This window comes from Monodelphis domestica, chromosome 1 (genome assembly GCF_027887165.1).
Source record: "Monodelphis domestica isolate mMonDom1 chromosome 1, mMonDom1.pri, whole genome shotgun sequence".
NCBI lineage: Eukaryota > Metazoa > Chordata > Mammalia > Didelphimorphia > Didelphidae > Monodelphis > Monodelphis domestica.
In genome coordinates this window covers 420496030-420515844 of record NC_077227.1, presented here as the reverse complement: position 1 = coordinate 420515844, position 19815 = coordinate 420496030, and the positions used below count along the sequence as shown (strand labels likewise).

The following is a 19815-nucleotide window of genomic DNA, read 5'->3' as shown; positions in this document are numbered from 1 at the left end:
AAGTTTGAGAAGAGGCTCGCCCCTGCTACTCAAGATGTGTGACCTAGGGATAGGGCTAGCTTTCATACACAGCCAATCGCGACCTTACTTGAACAAGGGAGGCGGGAGGAAAAAAGCGAGTGATTTGCCTCCTCTTGCTGGCTCCCCACGCAACAGCCCCAGTCTGTCGGCCACCGTACTCCAGGCGCTCAAAATCTCGCGTTGCCTGGGTTTAGAGGTGGCGCCGGCTTACGCGGAGTTTTGGAAAGATGGCGGCCCGGGTTTTAGCTCTGCTTCGGGAGGTGGCTCGGCTGGAGGCGCCGCTGGAGGAACTCCGGGCCTTGCAGGCTGCCCTGCAGTCCGTGCCGCTCAGCTCACTCCGAGAACAAGCGGCCGAGCTTCGGCTCGGGCCTCTCTTCTCGCTACTCAACGCAAATCACCGGTGAGGGGACCCCCGGGGGGATGGCGGGGATCCTTCCCCTCAGAGCGCCTCCCTCCGTCCTGCCCTGTTGTGGCCCTTTCTGTCGCTATAGAGACGCTGTCGGGACCAGGTCTGGGCCTCCGCGGGAGGTGTGTTTTGACGAGGCCAGGCCTAAGAATTTCCCTGACCTGAAAGGGGCCCAGAGGCCCCGGTGTCGCCACCCTCCAGGCCCTGCCTGGCGCCTGATCTTAGATCTCGGAGGAGAGGGCGCAGGCTCCAGAGGCAGAAGACCCGAGTTCGAGACGTGACTGTGCAGCTTCTAACCTGTGGGACCTCGGGCACATCTCTTCCCCTCTCGGAGCCACGGGTCGTTCTTCGCTAGGATTAAACAGGTTAAGGTTGCTTCCAGCACCGGGTCGACCGTTAAGCCTCCATTCCTGAGACATCACTTTGCATTACTTTGTGCCAATCATGTAATAGGCTTTGTTTGATACAGATAGAAAACAGTGAGAAGACCCAACCCTGGTGGAATCCTCAGTCTAATAGTGAGATAAGTCGTATGCATAGATTTTACTTACCTAGCTAACTAAGCTAGTATTGTTATCTGTATACGTGTATTCATCTATTTATGAAATATTGTGATACAGTGGAAACATTTAAAGGACCTGGGTTCAGATTATATCTCTGTCACTGGATAAATGTCCTCATTTGTAAAACAGGAAGTTTTGCAAATAATAGTTACTTAATAACAGTTGAATGGGTGAATCTCAGGGTACTCATTCCTGTACTATGCAGACTGGTCTGTTTTCTGTCATACTTCTCCATCTTTCTCTTTCAGTCACTTCCAGCTTCTAGATTACATCTTCCCCATAGCTCACTTATTTGTTCACAAGTGTTAATAAGCCTAGGTCTTGCTCTGTGTTCTGAGGGACAGTTTGATATACATCTTAGTTCTAATCCAAGTTTTGCTGCTTAGAATCATAGAATATTAAGAGACTAAAGGAACTTTAAAATACAAAATGTGGAACACAGAACATTGATTACAAGCAGTGTTGCTTAAAGTTCTGTCAGTTAAGGATAGATACTCCATACAAGGATGAGGGAGGGATTGGAGGAAAATTTTTCAGAAACAAGAAAGGATACAAAGATAATTATTAATGTGTAATCTTTACACTTAATGATGGTCTATTGTGGGGGGCAGTAAGACAATACAAAATTAGAACATGATTAAGTACAAAAGGGGTAGGAATTTGATCAGCCATTTAATAGATAAATAGAATTTATCTGCAATTCATAGTTGCTGGCACCCTGAGAAGGTTGTGACTTTCTCAATGTTCTGTAGCAAGCGTATCAGAAATGAGACTTGAATCCAAGATAAGTTGGCTCTAAGACCAGCTTTCTATTATACTTTCCTGTGTCTTAAATGCATGAGTATTTTAAAATTTTTGTATGCATGCTAATTCTCTCCCCTATCCCCTTCCTAGACCATAAAGTCCAAGAGAATGGGGATTATGCCTTTCCTAAAATTTGTACTGCCTTAGGACTAGTTTCATGTTTCCAATATATGGGTTTTTAATGTTTGAGTTGAATTTTTATATCAGAGATATATTGTTCCTGTGCAAAGAAAGGAGCTCATCTCTGAGGAATCAAGGAAAACTTCATAGAAGGGATGGATTGAAGGACAAGAAGGATGTTAGCAGGCAGGGTTTTGGGGGCAGAAAGGCAGGACATTCTACATAAAGGAAGGACATTGTATATAAAGGAAGTGAACAAAGGTTCAGAGTAGGAAAACCCTGGAGCATGAGAAGGAAAGACTTAGATACTGACATGATAGCTTTTTTGAAGGGCTATCACTTGGGATCCCTTCCTAACTGTCTTGAGCATTTTTCAGTCCTTTTGAGGATTATAATTTCTCACCCCTTAATCATGGCTGACACCTAAGGTGCATCTGTCCATGATCTTTCCTCTCTTTATATGCTCCTATTGATTTCTTCCACTCAATGTGGGTTCATCTCTGTGTGGGCAGTCCCCAAATCTACATATCTAACTCTAATCTGATATATCCACTATATTATCCTACCAACATTTCAAATTTCATATCCAGAATGCCACTTATTATCTTCTTTTCCAAATCAACCCTTCTTCCAAACCTTTCTGTTTCTCTTGAGGGTAATATACTTAGCGGTGTACATAGATTCATAGTATCATAGATTTATAGCTGAAAGAAAACTTACAAATCCTACAGTACAACCTCTTCATTTTACGGATGAGAAAACTGAGGCCTGAGAGGTTAAGTGATTTGTCAAGGACCAACAGCTATTAAGTAGAAGGGGTTGATTCCAAATTCAGCATTCTCCATTTGCCCCCAGAATATTGTACATTCATTGAGAACAGGGATTATTTTGTTTTTGTCTTTGTATCCCCAGGCTTAGCATAAGTGCGTAATAAATATTTATTGAACTGAATTTATTAACACTTATTTCACCAGAGTATAGAAGTTGAGCCAATAGATGGGAATTAATGAGAGACCAGTTTCTAATAAATATAATAATTTCCCAACAATTGCAACTGCAAATAGGAAATTGACTAATTCATAAGGTTGAATTTCCTGGCAGTGGAAAATGCAGGTAAATGCCAGATAATCACTTGTCTGGGAGGTTATTGAAAGGATTTCTATTTCAGAAGGTTGGAGTGAGTGATCTCTGAAATCCCCTTCTGACTATGGGATTCCATGATTCTGTGAAAATATGGAATATATGTAATGGGAGCAAGGATAGTTCTTGGCTTGTACTTTGTATATTTAGAATTGTAGTGTAAAAGAAAGGTGCAGAAACAAAATGATGCTGGGTTATAGATGGCCTTGAATCCCAGTTTAGTAAATCTAAATATGAAGAGGATCTTTGTAAGCTTCAATAGCTCTTCAAACCCCACCTTCCTCTAAGTGAGAAGAACTAAGAAGGAAGATGGTACCATTTCATTTCTTAATCCAAAGTCTTTTTTTGCTTCAAGCTCAGCTCAAGTTCTAAATTTTCCAAAAGTTACCAAGCATGGTGCCTAAGCTTCTAGGAGAGCACTTAGCACAATGTCTTGCACACAGTAAACACTTAGTAAATTGTTGATTATCCTCACCCAAGTAATATCTCCCTTCTCTGGGAAAGAATATTTGAAAAACAAAGAACAAAACTCTCCCCTAGAACATATTCACATGAATATAAGACACAGAAATGGCTTATATTTAATGCCTGTACCATTTTGTTAAGCTGTGGGCACCCAGCCACAAGTGGCTGCCTGCTAAAGGCCATGTTCCTGTGGACAGTGCTTATCTATTTGAATTCATTTCTCAATCACCAACATATTTCCACATTGTCATACACACTCATCCCAGTGATTTTTAACCCAACCTCTGTTTCCCTTTGTTTAAACCTTATTCTCCCACTGATCGCTCCCTTATTCCCATTCCACTCAACCCCAATCTCCTCCTCTCCCACAACCTCCCTCTCTAAGATTACTTCAGCCTTCCCCACTGTGCTTTACAGCACAGGGCTCACTGGAATACCTACTTAATAGATAACAAATTAGGCATCTTCATCTTAAACCTTTTCTTTTCTCTACCCATCTTTTTGTACTCACTGAGTTTGGCTCCCTTCTGATGACACAGAGGTAACTCAAGTATTGGTTTTACTTTAATACTAGTGTTTCACCCTGCCCCATCCCCCCTTTTCCCCAGATTTATTGACTATTCTGGAAAAATTGGATTATTCTTTGCTCCTTATGGCCACTTTTCAGACACTTCCTCTACCATCACTCTCCTCCTTTGAGGCTTATTTAGTCTATATCACCATAGGATATTTTCCTTCCATCATTGAGTTTATTGTCTGGTTCATAGTTTCTTGTTCCTGATTTCTGCCCTCATACTAGAGGAGTTCATCAAAAATGCTGATATTCCCTCAAACACTTTAACTTTCCAACTCTTCAATTTTTTTCATTTCCCATGTCGTATTCTTCCACTTTACCACAAATACATATAAAGATGGTCATATTTTTTTATCTTGCCATCATCCATAAGTGAGACCCATAAGTGTTCAAATCCATGTTAACTCTGAAATTTCTTTTATTTGTTGATAATCTGCTGTCATTCCATTTCTAATGTTCTCATGTCATTCTCACCTCTATCTAATCTTGCCCAGGCCTGTTGATTTTACCTTCATGACATCTTTTATATGTGCCTCCTTTTCTCTTCTAATTATACCACCATCTTGTATAAACCCATATCACCTCAATCCTAGATTATTGCAATAATCTAATGGTTGGTCTCCCTGTCTCGTCTTAGACTTTCCAGACCTCAACTGATATTCCACTTAGTATCAAATTGATCTTCCTAAAGGACATGTCACTCTTGTTCATCTCCTCATTAAGTAAACTCCAGAATCAAAAATAAAATCCTATGTTTGGCTTTTAAACTCTTTTATAATCTAGCTCTTTTCTATCTTTGTTGTCTTCTACCTTTCTCCTTTCCAAATACACTGCAGTTAATTGTCACTGATCTTACTGTTCCTTGTGTATGACATTTCCTCTTCTAAGTGTTTCCATTGACTGCCCTAACTGCCTGAAATGTTCTTCCTCTACATCTTTGCCTTATGCCTTTCCTGACTTTCTTCTTAGCTCAGATAAAATCATATATTTTGCTAGAAGCCTTTCCTAGCCCTCCTTAACTTTAGGTGCCTTTCCTCTAAAACTACTCCTAATTTATCCTATGTCAGTTTTGTTTGTACATAATTGTAGAACAAGTACTTTTTTTCCCTTTCTTTTTATCCTTGGTACTTAGCACCATGCCTAAAATATAGTATAGATACTTAAGAAATGCTTGTTGATTTACTAATTATACTCCAGTTTTCCTCAGAGAGGAGTGTTATTAATGTTATTATGACTTTCCGGACTTAAGTGCTTAACTTCTCTTTGTTGCTAATCCAATTAGTCAGAAAGCCCTACAGCTTTTACCTTTACAGTATCTTAAGATATCTGTTCTTTCTTGTCCATTCCTTGTCATCACTATAATTCAGGGCCTGAATTTTTTTTTCATTGATCTACAACAGATAGCTTTTCTTTCTACCTATAACCTCCCTTTTCTTGCTCAAATGCTCACTTTGCTTTCAGACCTTTCCTAATTTTCCATACCAGGAACCACTGATTATCACGAAATTTTATAGTTGGAAGGAACCTTTTTAGAGGCTCTGGACCTTTGATTTCATCTCTTTGGGGGATTGTGTGGAAACTCCTACCAATGCACATAAACATATTACAAGTAGTCTTAAAGAGTTGCCAGTACTACTGATAGGTTGTGACTTATTTATGGTAATATTACTAGTATATATTAAAAGATGGGACTTTGGTTCCAGTCTTTCCAACTCCAGTTCCCCTGTTTACTATGCCATAGTGTTTTTAAAAAAAAATTTTCTATTTTAAATTTAATTTTTTTTCCATATTGCTTTTTAAAATAACATTGGTTATCATTTAATTCTTGTTTAAGAGAGTAAACCTGAATGACTTGCCTATGATCATATACAATCTAATGGTAGCAGATCCTGGAACTCTATATCTGATTTCCAGTCTACTCTTCTTTAATCCCCTTTCTTAATTCCCATAGCACATTGTTCCTATCTCTCATTTCATTTGCTGTGTGTTTCATATGTTATAGTGTCAGTATGTGTATCTGTGTTATCATTTCCACTTAACTTGTATGCTACTGGATAAATATTTATTGAATGGTTGTTTTGGGACCAATGTTTAGGCATACTAGATTACAGGCCAATTGGAACTGATAAGGAATGGACTATTTTTAATCTGGAAGTAAAAGTGAGAAATATAACCAGAAATTTATATAAAAAGAAAACTAAAAGTTTGGATATTATGTCAATCTGAATCAGTGGCATGAATATGTGCCTCCAAATTATTTCCTTGAATATAGTATACCCTCTGAATTTGAGAACAATTTGATATTAGAATTTGAAGAACCCTTTGAAGTTTGTTGACTCTATTGCCCTCATTTGGCATATGGGAAAACAGGTCCAACAAAATGAAATGACTTAATAACTTAGGTTATATGATAAAAAAAAAAAAGCAGCTGAAGCAGGACTAGAATTCATTTAATTACTTCTAATTCCAATCTGTGTACCATCTGACACATTTTTCTCCTCATCTTAGGCATTCCTGCTTTACACCCTAAGCAGCTAACTGAGCTTATGTTGTGGGTACAGATTCTTTGGGAGGATTGATGTGGAAGAGAATTAAATGGAAAAGACTGATGCCCCAAAGACAAAACACTGTAGAGGAGAGACCTAATTAGTTGTGACTAGAAGTCACTAGTTGTTAAATACTATTGTTTGATTATGTGTATTATATAACATACATGGCTTTGTTATAGCATATCTTCCCTGTTCCACACTATTACATTTAATTCTCTAATTCTCTTTTGTTCTCGGACTGTTACATACATATTTCAGACATGTTTCCCCCATATACTTGTAAAGCTGCATAGGGGCAAGGATCTACTTTTCAGTTTTCATTGTACCTATCACATAACAGGGTACTAAAATACTTGAAATAAAATGCCTTTTGACCAGAAGTTCCTAAGTTTTCTTATTAGTGAACTATATGACCAGAAATTATGTTAGCTGTCCAAATACAGGTTTTTGTTTTTTTTTTCTAGTAAAACAAAAGCAGTCCCTCCCAAATTTAATCAATTTTATTTGTGCACACATGCAAAGTTATAGGTCAGGTGCTAGTTATAAATCAGTTTTGATCAGAGTCAATGAAAATACTGGAATTTAACAGACCTCTTCATCACCTTGCCACTCATCCCCTGTATGACTTCCTCTCTGCCCGTCTTGATAAATGATGGGTCTTGGTTTTCAGGGAGCAGACTACCTTGTGTGTGTCCATTCTGGAGAGATTTCTCCAAGCTATGGAACCAGTCTACGTGGCCCGAAACCTTAGGGATGAACTGCACAGGGGACTATCTCACCCTGATGATGCTGTGGTAATCCTCACTCTGGCCCAGGTATGGAATTTTAATAGTACACATGCTGCCCTTCACAAGATTTTTCTTTTCCTACAGAGGTGTGGGTGTTTAAAGACAGTTACAATCTATTTATGACTATGAATGGATTGATATCAGCATTTACATTGACTCATACTGCTGTGGTAATAATCCTTAATGCATAATACAAGAAATTTTGTTAAGGGATTGAATGATAATATTATTCAGATGCAGATAGTTTTACTGTTTTCTTATAATACACATCCTATGATGGGAGTCTGTTCCTGATTAATATCTTGTAATTTTTTAGGTTGGAAGAATTGTAGAAAATTCAGAGGCTGTTACCGAGATTCTCAATAGTCCTGAGTTACTGAAGGACATAATTTATTGCATTGGTGGAGAAAAATTATCTATAGCTAAAGCGGTGAGTATTCAAGAACTATGAAACAAATTCTAAAATCACAGAGATTCTCAGAATTAGAAGGTACCAATACCCAAATAAGAATCTTCTTTAGAATACCTCTAGACTTTGTAGGGGTTACAATTTATGGTTGGACTAAATATAATAGAATGTGGTCACCAATATTATAACTCCCGTCAAAATGACCTTTTATTTAGCAATTTTATTTACAAAACAGAGAAAGAGTAAAATAGAGAGATGTGAAGGAAGGTAGAGTAATCAGTCTAGCCTATCACCCTAATGATTTTCTGGTGCCTGGCTCAACTCAGGCTGGCCTAATTAGCTCTCCAATAGAGGCTCTTAGTTGGAGAGCTGTTTAGCCAGAGGATCTGGTAGTGAATAACCATGTTATCCAGAAACTAATCTCTCCAAAAGCCAGGAAAGGAGTCAGCTATTTCACTCACCCACATTGTCACCCACTCATCCAAAGGGAAGATCCAAGAGCAGTCTTACCAGGAGCAGTCCGAGGTCCCACCAGAATCCTCCAAAGCCAAGTTTGAGGGAGAAAGTGAGTTTGGACAGGAATTTCAGGGTTTTTATAGTGCTTTTTCCACATCACTTCCTGTCCCTTCTTCCACTTTATGGGGACCAATTGCAGACTTTAAATTTGCTTAGCACTGCCCAGGGGGCAGTCAGTCACTTCTGAGTTGTCACCCGCTTTTGCAAGTGGCTTTTCACACTTGAGTGTTAAATGGGGGTGTTTTCACTTTTGGAGGTATAAACTGTAGTAAGTAGTCTGTGGACTTCCATTACTTTAAAATTAAGTATGGATGTATTTGCTTTTGTTGAAATCCCAACATAATTAAATAAGCAGAGATTATTAAGGTCTTTTTTTCTTAATTAAAAAGAAAGAGGAGTTGGGTCATGATAATGAATGGTGAAGGATATGTGTGGATAGTTGTTAGTAATTTAATTTAAAACCTGTTTAGGAGTATCTCATTTTTTTAACTTGCTATTTTCGGTTACTAGCATAGTGAAAAGAAATCTAGCCCAAGGCCTGGTATTACCACCAACCATATGACATTGAGCAAGTTCTATATCTGTCAAACAAGTTCTAAAATTGCAGGGTCTCAGGAGTCGGAAGGCACCTCAGAAATAAACCAAGTTCAACCAATACTTGAATAAGAATCCCCTTTAGAATATCCCTAGATAAAGTAAATAAGCAGAGAAGCTGATTTTTTTTAAGGGGGTGATGGTCATGATAATGAATGGTATTCACTACTTCTTGGATCATCAGTTTCCCCCCAATATATAAAATAGAGAAAGTGATAACTCTTCCTCCCTATTGGATTATTATGAGTTGCAAATGAAATTGTGTATGTGAAGCACTTCATAAAGCAGTTTTATGTTACTATTATTTTCCTGTGTTTACATGATTGAGAAAATTACTTTCTTTTTGCAAGGCTATCAAGTCACTGTCGAGAATAGCCCTAACTCAAGCTGGATTAGAGTCTTTATTTGGAAGCAGCCTGTTAGATGATTTAAAAAATGTAATGAAAACAAGTGACATCGTACGATATAGGGTCTATGAGGTAAGATAAAAACTGTTCTTTATACTTTATCTTAATACCAAAATACACAAAGAGCTTATTATGGGAAGCAAGATGATCCAAGAAATTTTTGCTGAATTTTAATATTGACAAGTTATAACACATACTCTAGTATAAAGAGCAACCAGTAAATAGGTATTTGTTTACTGTATACCTGACTAATTGCTACATAATCTGGGATACGAAAATTTAAGAGGATTGAGGGTCCCTGTCCATGGAGAATTTAAAATCTAATTAAGGAAGGAAGACAGACACCCCCCCCACACACACACAAACATTTATGAAGTGCCTAATTGAGGCAACATAGTATAGTTGATAATGGATTTAAGTCCTATCTCTTATACTTTCTACTTTTCTTATTTTAGCAAGTCACTTCATCTTAGTTTTGTAATCTATAAAATGAGAGGGGGAATTATCTGCATCCCCTCCATCTCTGAATCCTTCAAATGTCCTGTGAATAGACCGAACCTAATTGCTGAACTGTGGACTGTCTGCAAGCAAGCTAGGTTGGCTTTTAAATAAGATTAAAATCAAGTACTAAAAATTTTTGTTGCTAGTTCTGTTCTTACCTTAACCTAAAACATCCTACATCATTCCTTTAAAACATAGGGCAGATTTTAAAAATGTCATAATTTTTTCCTTACTGATAGTGCATTATGTGAAGTTTTAAGCTCAGGGTAGAGGCATGTGTTGGTTTTCTTTAGAAATAAAGATGCTACTTTACTTTCCCTCAGTCTTTAATTTTAGGTTAAATTGAGAACCAGTGTTACACTGGTTGGCTCCTTTTACATCTCTGCTTTTGTTTTTGTTTTTGTTTTACTCTAGCTGATTGTGGAGATTTCCTCTGTGTCACCAGAATCCTTAAAATACTGTACTGACAGCGGATTAGTAACCCAGCTCATTAGAGAGCTGACTGGTGATGATGTTCTAGTCAGGTGGGTTAAACAATGTGATTTTGGAAAGCAAACCTCTGCCTAGAATTTAGCTGAATCGGCATCCTAGCAGATGCTTTAGAAGAAATGATTGTCCAGGAATATTTGTCAAGAGTCTTTGTTGAAGGTCCCTGGTATAGTACAAAGAACATTGGATTTTGTCAGTCATGACAGTCATGGCTCTGTTGCCTACTTATTTGTGGGTATTTGGTGAAGTCAACTTTTCTTGACTTAATTTTTTTCATCCATAGAAGAATGGGGGTGGACTAGATGATCTCTAAAGTCCCTTTTTGCTCTATATCTTATAATCTTATGTGATTTCTTAGTATTTATTAATTGAGAGGAGCCATTGTAAACCTAAGTCACTTTGGGAGAAAGAAAAATCAAGACATACCTTTTACCCTGTGTTTTATAAATGTGGTCTCAGTTATTAATTTAGTATCCATAAACAGTCACAGGATCATAGAATGTTAGGAGTAGCATTTGAATATTTTATCTGGAGTGAGTCATTTTTGAAATGCTTTTAATCTGAAATTATACAAATTCTTGTTCACTAGAAAAGGACTCTGCTGTTAGTTAATTAAAATTCTTCTGTTTATGTTATATATTGCAGAGCCACCTGTATAGAAATGGTGACATCTCTGGCACACACTCATCATGGACGGCAATATCTTGCCCAAGAAGGAATAATTGATCAAATTTCTAATATCATTGTTGGGGCAGATTTAGATCCTTTCTCCAGTTTCTATTTGCCAGGTAATTGACATTGTTTTTCCTTTGTAATAGAGGCAACCACAGAATCATCTATTTAAAATTGTTGTTTAGTCTTTGAAAAGAAAAAGATCTAGGACTGACTCCTTTTAAGAGATGACTGGGTTATTATATTCTGAAGCTAAAGTCTGTATTCTATCCATTTTGGTTCCCTTTTTTGGGAGTTGCTATTGGCATTATCTTTGAAATGTCTTCTAATGCCCAGAATATTTAGTTATTTTTCTCCTAAAGTTCAATTATGTGGAAACACAAGGTAAAGCTAGTTGTGGTCCAATGTATGCTATTTTGCTAGTTGATTCAAATTGCTTTCTTGTGGCTTTCTCTAGGATTTGTCAAATTTTTTGGCAACCTGGCAATAGTGGATAGCCCTCAACAGATATGTGAACGATACCCAATCTTTGTAGAAAAGGTCTTTGAAATGGCAGAAGGTCAGGATCCTACCATGATAGGAGTAGCTGTGGACACCTTAGGGATCCTGGGCTCAAATGTGGAAGGAAAACAGGTTTTACAGAAAACAGGTTGGTACAGTTTGTTTTGGATTTCTAAAGGAAAATTTTGTTATTTGATTAAGATAAGGAAATTTAATTGTTTATCATTGGGGTTGACTTCAGAAATTTGGTAGATTTTTTTTTTATAATCTTAATGAATTTGGATGCATTCCTAAAAAGTCACTTTTTCATTCTCACTAATAACTCCCTTTTGCAGTAGATAAAAATTGTTTTGGTTTGCTAGTCATTTGATGTTAATTCTGAAGGGACATTATTGATCAGCTAGTCTTCTAACTTCATTTTACAGATGGAGATTTGGACTCAAAAAAGTGCATTGATTTGTTCAAAATCAAAAACAGTGTTAGGAGAAGAGCTGGGACTAGAATCTAAATTACTAGACACCTAACTACTAGATTAACTACTAATTATTAAGAGTTTTCCTCCTTCAATTATACCATGCTGTATTTCTGGTAGATCAATCACTGAGCCTTTCTCCAGTCCATTTTATCAACTACATAAAACAGATTTACAATGATAATGGTGCTTTTGATGTTCTGCCTTATCAGTTTTTGTAAATGAGTATCTTTTACTACAAACAATATTAGGGGTACTGTAATCATAAAATGTACAGATAGTGATCACAAACAAAATCCTGGCTACAATGCAACACATAGTAAAAAGCAGCCAGTATCTATGATAAAATACCAGCTGTGCTAGAAATATTGCTTAGTTGACAGCCAAAAGGGCTGCCAATCAGAGACAAGAACTATAGACTACCTCAAGGATACTTCTGGATGAGAGTTTGAAATCAGTGCTGTATTTTAGTGTACATGTACTTAGGCATATGTTTTTATTTCTACCATTTGTTCTCTTAAAAGTACATTTACTTATAAAATGCAGTTAGAGAACATCTTTGTGTTTAAATACAAAGTTTAATTTGTTTAATACAGTCTGAGTTTCCATTTCTCAAAGGAAGTCGGTTTGAACACCTGCTGAAGAGAATAGGACACCAAGCAAAGAATGCTTCAACAGAATTAAAAATTAGGTGTTTAGATGCGATTTCATCTCTTCTTCATTTACCAGTAAGTAGATGAGAATGTCAGTAGAGATTACTGTGTTTGGTAGAATAAATATATGTAATTTGACGTATCAAAATTTAAATAAATTTTTATCAGTTAAGTGCTATCACTCTTACTGGGCATACTCCATAATGACTGGTGTTAATATAAGAGTTGCTATAGAATCCTAGAGATGGGAGTTACTTTAGATATCATCTAGTCCAGTCTCTTCATTTACAAATGTGGGTATTGAGGTACAGAGGAGTAAAATGATTTGACCACAATCAGGCAGATACCGATCATTAGAAAGAAGGACTCTCTGCTACATGTTTATGAAGATACTGGAATCAAAGGACTTAGCTGTTTTTTGTTTTTTTTAAGGTCTTAGGTTTGCATCTTGGTTCTGCTACTTAGAAATTGTTTGACCTTGGGCATATAACTTAACCTCTCTGTGGCTTGGAGTAAGATGAGAGGCTTGAACCAAATGATTTCTAAGGCTATTTTTTAGTTGTAAATTCCAAGAGTATACTCTCATTATCATATTGAAAACATTGAATAATTTTCCCCTCTCTATCCTACAGCATGATCAACAGACTGAAGATCTTTTAAGAATGACAGAATGCTGGTTCTCTTCTTTAACTCGGGATCCACTGGAACATTTTAGAGGGATCAGCACCCAACCTTTCTCTGAACTGCATTGTGCTGCGTTAAAAGTATTCACAGTAAGTGTTCTCCTTCCAAAGTCTGCATTGCCAAATATAATTGCTATAAAGTAGTTTTAATCTGGAAAAGATATTCTTGCCAACTAGATAATGATTTTATTATTAAGTTTATAATAGAAATTTTCACTTTCATGAGACCTAAACATCTAAAAAGTAGTAATGAGCTATGGAATTTGGTTTGTTTTTTTTTTTTTCCTGCCTTGTGCAGAAATTAGTAATAATTTTAATTGAGGTATACATAAAGTCCTTTGGGTTCCTATTTGGTCTAACACATGGTCTTTAAAACCTCCTTTAATTTCTTAATTTGTTTGCTAGTCGTTTGAGTACCTCACCATATGCAAAGCTTAGTACTTAATGCTGGATTAGATGCTATAATGTAATGAAAGAAGCATTTGATTTGGAAGCAGAAAGTCTTGAGTTTGTGTCTTGGCTGTGTCACTTAGTAACTGTAACTGTGGCAAATCATTTAATTTCTCTAAGCCATGGTTTCCTCATCTATAAAGTCTAGATAATAATATTTATTTGTAGGACTTTAATGAGAAACATTAAGTTTTCAATGGGAGCTTTTATCAATTTTGCAAATAAAATATAATCCCTGTCTTCAAGAAGCTTTTATTCTTAACTATTTTAATAACTTCCTTTTTTTCTTGAAATTAAAAAGGAGTTGTTCTTTTCCTCTGTTGCTCTTTAGGCCATTGCAAACCAACCCTGGGCTCAGAAACTTATGCTTAACAGCCCAGGGTTTGTGGAATATGTCATGGATCGGTCTGTGGAACGTGACAAAGCTTCAAAAGATGCCAAATATGAACTAGTGAAAGCCCTTGCAAACTCGAAAACAATTGCAGAAATCTTTGGAAACCAATATTATTTAAGACTAAGAGCATACCTGAGTGAAGGCCCATACTTTGTGAAGTCTGTTTCAACTACAGCTGTGGAAGGAGCAGAATGAGTTCCACACAATTCAGTTTAGGGGACCAATCTTCAAGACCAAGACATCTTCCATAGACCTTTGGGTTTTTGTTTTGTTTTCATTTGTTTGTATTTAACAGACAGAAAATAATTTTAGCATAATTGCACTTTTAAAGAAATTATCATGATATGTATAAGGTAGACTAACAACTATACATTTGTTGTTATTGTTTTCAAGGTACATTGTGGAATAGGGGTTTGGAGCTCTTTGATTGCAAAAAAGAAAAATATTCCATATTGCAGAGGATTTTGGTCATTATTTGAAGTATTTTTCTGCTTCCCTAAATATATGTGATTTTGCCAAAGCTGCATACACTTAAATATATCTACATATATATTTGTAACTGCAAATGCTGGGAAATTCCTTGCCCTAGAGATGCCTAAATAGAGAATAACCCCTGTCACAAAGAATCCTATTTTATTCAAAAGGAAGAAGCAAGTTACATTAGGAATTCTCTTCCACTCTTGGCAAACCTTTTTGTTCTCTAACCCACTACCTCCTCACTTGGATGTTCAAATTCTTTAGCTTATAAAGCTGTGTGGACCCCTAAAATTATGTGTTCTCATCTTTATAATACAAGTAAGCCATTTTTAATAAGATCTCTTTGGTGAGCTTTTGAGATGAGATGTTTTAATTGTCTTTTGTAAGAAAATGAGACATTCTATGACTTTAAGAAAATTAAGAAAAAGCCTCCCAACCAATTTGAAGTCTTATTTTGATATCTCTTTGCAATAACTAATGAATTATATCTATTCTGTTTTTATATCTGTGACTTTTCCCATTTTTTTCCCCATTATACTTGATTAAAAAATTCTTGCTGGCAACAACCCCTGCCTCTGGTTAAATAATAGTGCTAATTTGGAAAGATCTTAAGTTTCATGAGGAAGAATACGATTCCGTTTCAGGAACACGAGAGAAAAGTCTCCTGAAATAAAAGACATTCAAATCGTATTTTGAAATGATTGAATTAGACATTGTATACCAAATCCAATTTTACTTTTTTTATCTTATGTTCCAATTCCATTTTAAAAGAATTCTAGTTTGTGGTGATAAAGAGCACTAGATTTGGAATCAGAAGAATGAAGTTTGAATATAGATTGTCATTTATCAATTGTATGTTTTAGGCAAGTCACTATACCTCTGTAAGTCTCAGTTCCTCACCTATAAAATGATGACAGTGATCTCTAATGTCTTTTTCAGTTCTAACAAAATAGAAGCTAGATAACTCTGGGATCTTTCTGAGGTAGTTCTTATATCCAACAAAAATTTAGACTGGATATCCTCTATAGTCTCTTAGCTCTTAATATTCTATATTTCTAGTATTTTAATCCTAGTTAGTTCCTGTCCATCCTATAAGAGAAATATTGTGTGCCAACACCAAATGAATGAATTCATTGCATCCTGTTTGTATTGTGCAGCCTGTTTGGGACTTTGATGAAAAACTTCTATTGAGAATTACCAGCATAGAAGGTAAATGTGCTAATCCAAAGAACTTGTACACTGTAAAAATAAAACTAAGATTTCTATGTAGTAGGTACATCTAATTCTTTGAGATTAGATTATAGAGCCATGATTTTAGCTTAAAAAGACGTATTTGCTACATGCACATAGTATTGAGTAACATTTTACGATAATTTAATTTTTTTCATGTAATTCAAGTGAAAGAGATTCAAGTCACAGATATAAAAATGCAAAGTTAGTGCCATTAAGAATTGTATATATGGGGGGCAGCTGAATGGATTGAGAGCCAAACCCAGAGACAGGAGGTCCTGGGTTCAGATCTGGCCTCAGACATTTCTTAGCTGTGTGACCCTGGGCAAGTCACTTGACCCCTATTGCCTAGCCCTTACCACTTTTCTGCCTTAAAACCAATACATAGTATTGATTCTAAGATGGAAGGTAAGGGTTTAAGGGGATAAAAAAAGAATTATACTTATGATTGTCCTTAAACATTTTTTAGAAACTTTACAACTGTAAAGAATGAGAAGAGGCAGTTTTTCACAGAAATAACTTTAATGCATTCCCCCTTTAAAAAGACAAGTTGATTGCAGAAGGAATTTTATGCTAAGTTAAATTCTTTAGGAACTATTACATATTGGTATTTGGAACACAAATAAAAGGGCTTGGAAATTTCTTTCTCTTGTCTAAATATGTAATTTCAAAGGCTTTGGAAGCTAAGCCTTTTGGGGAAAATACAAAGGGAAAAATGTTTACTATGATAGAGGAAAGGGAAGGTTGTAAAGCATATATTTTCTGCTGGAAAATGAAATCTTAATTAGCAAAATACATTGCATCACTTTTTATAGCGGCTATATTAAAGTGTTTAAAGGCATCAAGATAAGTTAAAAGTTTGCAGGACACCAACCCATAATAGGTTTCAAGCAAAGTGCAGGCTTTCCCATCATTAATTTCCCTCCACTCAAGTGGCATTTCTTCATCTGTCATTTCTGAGGATGTGAAGATGAACTTATAGCAGCATCTATTGTACCTGATATGCTTCTCCCCAGAAAACCGTGAACTATGGATGGGGATGAGGCCAGCATACTTGGCGCAGATTCCTATGAAAGCATCAGCAGGTATTGCCAAAGGTGTTTCCTTGAAAACCATATACATCATGCGGGCCACATCCTGGGACACAATAAAGGCCTCTCCACTGCAATAATCAGGGTAGTACTTTTCTGGATACTCACTAACTGACACAAAGTCTAGACTTTGAGGATCCCTGTTGGGCATATCCTGATGGATGACTCTTCCCACATATATTTCTTCAAGGTGGTCTTTCAAGTTGAGAAGATAGTCTACAAGACTAGGAATGTTCACAAACATCTCTTCATTCACCTTGAGGATGAACTTGGCATTTGGGCAGAAAGTCACAGCCCACTGCATCATCATGACAGTCTTTAGTGTTTGGTTCCCAGAACTGTCTAGAAAGAATCCTTCAATAATATCTCTGTATTTATTAGATTCCTTGTTGATGTCTTGCTGAGAGGTTCCCGGATCTGGCATTCCCAAGGCAAATAATGTAAGGATGGGATGTCCCCTTATACTAGTCACATTAGCCCAGGTTTGCCTTATCAAATCCCTCCTTGACCCATTTCCTGGACTACTGAAGATAAGAGAGAGTAAAAAGATATCTTCTCCCTTGCATACCTCCTTCTGGCTCAAGATGTACAATTTTGAGAGGTTATATCTTAAGGGCTCCACATTTAATTTTCTGGCTTTGTTCTTAATCTCAAGAACTCTCATGTCAACATATGGTAATGACTGCAGAAAATACTCTTCCACAAAATCAGCACCAAAGAGCAGAGCGTGAAACAGAATGATATTAAATAAAATGAAGCACCATTGGTGAGTCCGCAGCTTACAAAATGTTACCTAAATGAGAAGAGAACACAAGGTAGTTGTCCACTCACCTGAAATTAGTGGAAATATTATTTGGAGTAAGAACTAATTATTTATTACTATTCATTTGAGTTAGCTTTTTTTATTGTCATCTGCACAATTTTTTTTCTTTAAATACAAGAATTTATATTTTTCTATTTGCCAAGCAATTTTTTTGTTAGCTATGGCATAGTCTAAAATGTTTACATACTTATGACTCATGTTTCAAAGGTATTTAATTAATATTTTCATATAATTTATATAATGAAATAATATGTATATATAACTCTGCAAATGTTCTAATATATTCCATATTTATGAAAATACTCTAGTGCTTATTTGGACCAAATTAGATCTGCATGGCTTTTTGTCCAAAGAGGAATGCATGGTAATTTTTAGCAGAGAAATACACATAAAAATATATTTCAAAAACAATAGACTTGTAGCCTGTTTGCTGTATGGGATGACAACAGTAGAGGTTTGATGAAAAAGGACTGAGTTAGAGAAGAAAGGCAGAATCCATTTTCATTAGCTTATATAATAGAACTTCTCATTTTCTCTTTCACATCAATTAAATAGGGAAAAAATTCTATTCATCTGTAAAATGAAAGAGTTGAGCTCTATAAACTCTTAAGATTCTTTCAGTCTCTAAATCTATGATCCTCTGGGGTCCTCTTATCCATCATGATCAAAATTTCTCATTTTCCAAGTTCGCATGCAGCAAAAGGAAATGCAGACACTAATACTGCAATTAGACAAGGGTACTATAGGAGGAAGCTAGGCTACCTAGAATTCTGAATCTGACTCACAAGAACAATAACATGTCTTAAACATTAAAAAATAAAGTTTTACCTGCATATCTGTGAGTAAATTCGGAATTCTCAAAGCACTTTTGTCCAAATGTGGAGTTGGGTTCAAGTAAATAGACAAGATGACTCCATTTGCAATTGAAGTGGAAGCACTTTATGTCTGGAACTTTTAGGATAAGGTTTCTCTAAACAATTTGATCCTTTGTTCCAGCTTCCTTGATGGATGTGCAGAAATGCCCACATGCATACACACAAACACCCTGATCATATTGCATTTGGAGAGAACTCAAAGTAATAGAATCAGAACAGTCTGGCTAATTCATTAGTCCCTAAGACTGTAGGGAATTATTTTTTAAAAAATGTTCCTTGATGTTCAGAAATAGTTAATAAGACATGAGATTTGATCTCAGGGGTTGTTTATCTTGTAATCAATAATTTGTTTAAAAGCTTTACTAAATAGCAATTTTTTCATCTATAAAGTGAGGTAATTGGGGTAAATGAGCTATAAGATTACTGTTCTGTAGGTGACAAAAAATAATGTAGGACTTTGTAGGTCATGTGCCTGGAATGTGTGCATTTAAAGGATTTAATGAAGGGTACATTGTAGGCTAAGTCTGATAACAACAGCTGTTGACTCTAGAATCAGAGGACCTGACTTCAAATTCTACCTCCAATCAAGGTGGGCAATTCAAACATTCCTGGACCTCAATTTCCTTATCTGTAAAGGAATATGATCATATGCCAGAGAATTTGGCTAAATTACTTTTGTTTTTAAACATTATACCGGTACCTTGAGCTCAAACTGGAGGTTGGCTTGCTTCAGTTATGCATGATTTCTTGATTCTCTTAATTGAATGTTAGAGGTGAAAGTGGCATAAGCTAGGATGAGAAGGTGGATTTTTAAAAAAAAATGTTTTTAGAGCCATCAAAGCAGGAATATTTTGTAGATTTTGTGGAAGCAGGATATAGTGGAATAAAGTCAAGAAGAAAGTTCGAGTCTAGTATGTATTCTGCTGCTAAATATATGATCTTTCCTGAGCAAGTCATCTCACATCTAAGACATGGCCTCATCTGCAGAATGAGCTGAATTATGGGTATAATTTTATTTTCAGGTGTGAAAGTAGTGACCTACATTCTATTCCTCTAGGCCCCATCCAGCACCTGGACTTAAGGTATAGGATTTGTTTGAACTACGGATAAATTTAATTGCTTCAGTTTACAAATTGTTAGGAGTCAGG

The 19815-nt window shown here is 36.2% G+C and overlaps 2 protein-coding genes across 4 annotated transcripts; one reads left to right on the top strand and one right to left on the bottom strand.

Annotated features, from left to right (window-relative positions):
• Window positions 1–19: 19 nt before the first annotated feature.
• Window positions 20–16521, top strand: PSMD5 (proteasome 26S subunit, non-ATPase 5). 3 transcript variants are annotated; one of them, XM_001364721.5, is made up of 10 exons: window positions 166–421; window positions 7313–7457; window positions 7747–7860; window positions 9300–9428; window positions 10272–10381; window positions 10992–11134; window positions 11476–11667; window positions 12610–12719; window positions 13277–13417; window positions 14109–16521. In XM_001364721.5, exons 1-10 carry the CDS (start codon window positions 249–251, stop codon window positions 14364–14366), a joined length of 1515 nt encoding a protein of 504 aa, XP_001364758.1. In that variant the 5' UTR covers window positions 166–248; the 3' UTR covers window positions 14367–16521. The 3 variants fall into 3 exon arrangements, with proteins under 3 accessions (XP_056668006.1, XP_001364758.1, XP_007474621.1); XM_007474559.3 differs by lacking the exon at window positions 166–421 and adding an exon at window positions 654–792; XM_056812028.1 differs by lacking the exon at window positions 7313–7457 and having other exon boundaries at window positions 20–421.
• A 137-nt stretch (window positions 16522–16658) lies between these two features.
• B3GALT9 (beta-1,3-galactosyltransferase 9) lies at window positions 16659–17633 on the bottom strand. The gene has a single exon (XM_007474557.3). It carries the CDS (start codon window positions 17631–17633, stop codon window positions 16659–16661), a length of 975 nt encoding a protein of 324 aa, XP_007474619.1.
• Between the last annotated feature and the right edge of the window lie 2182 nt (window positions 17634–19815).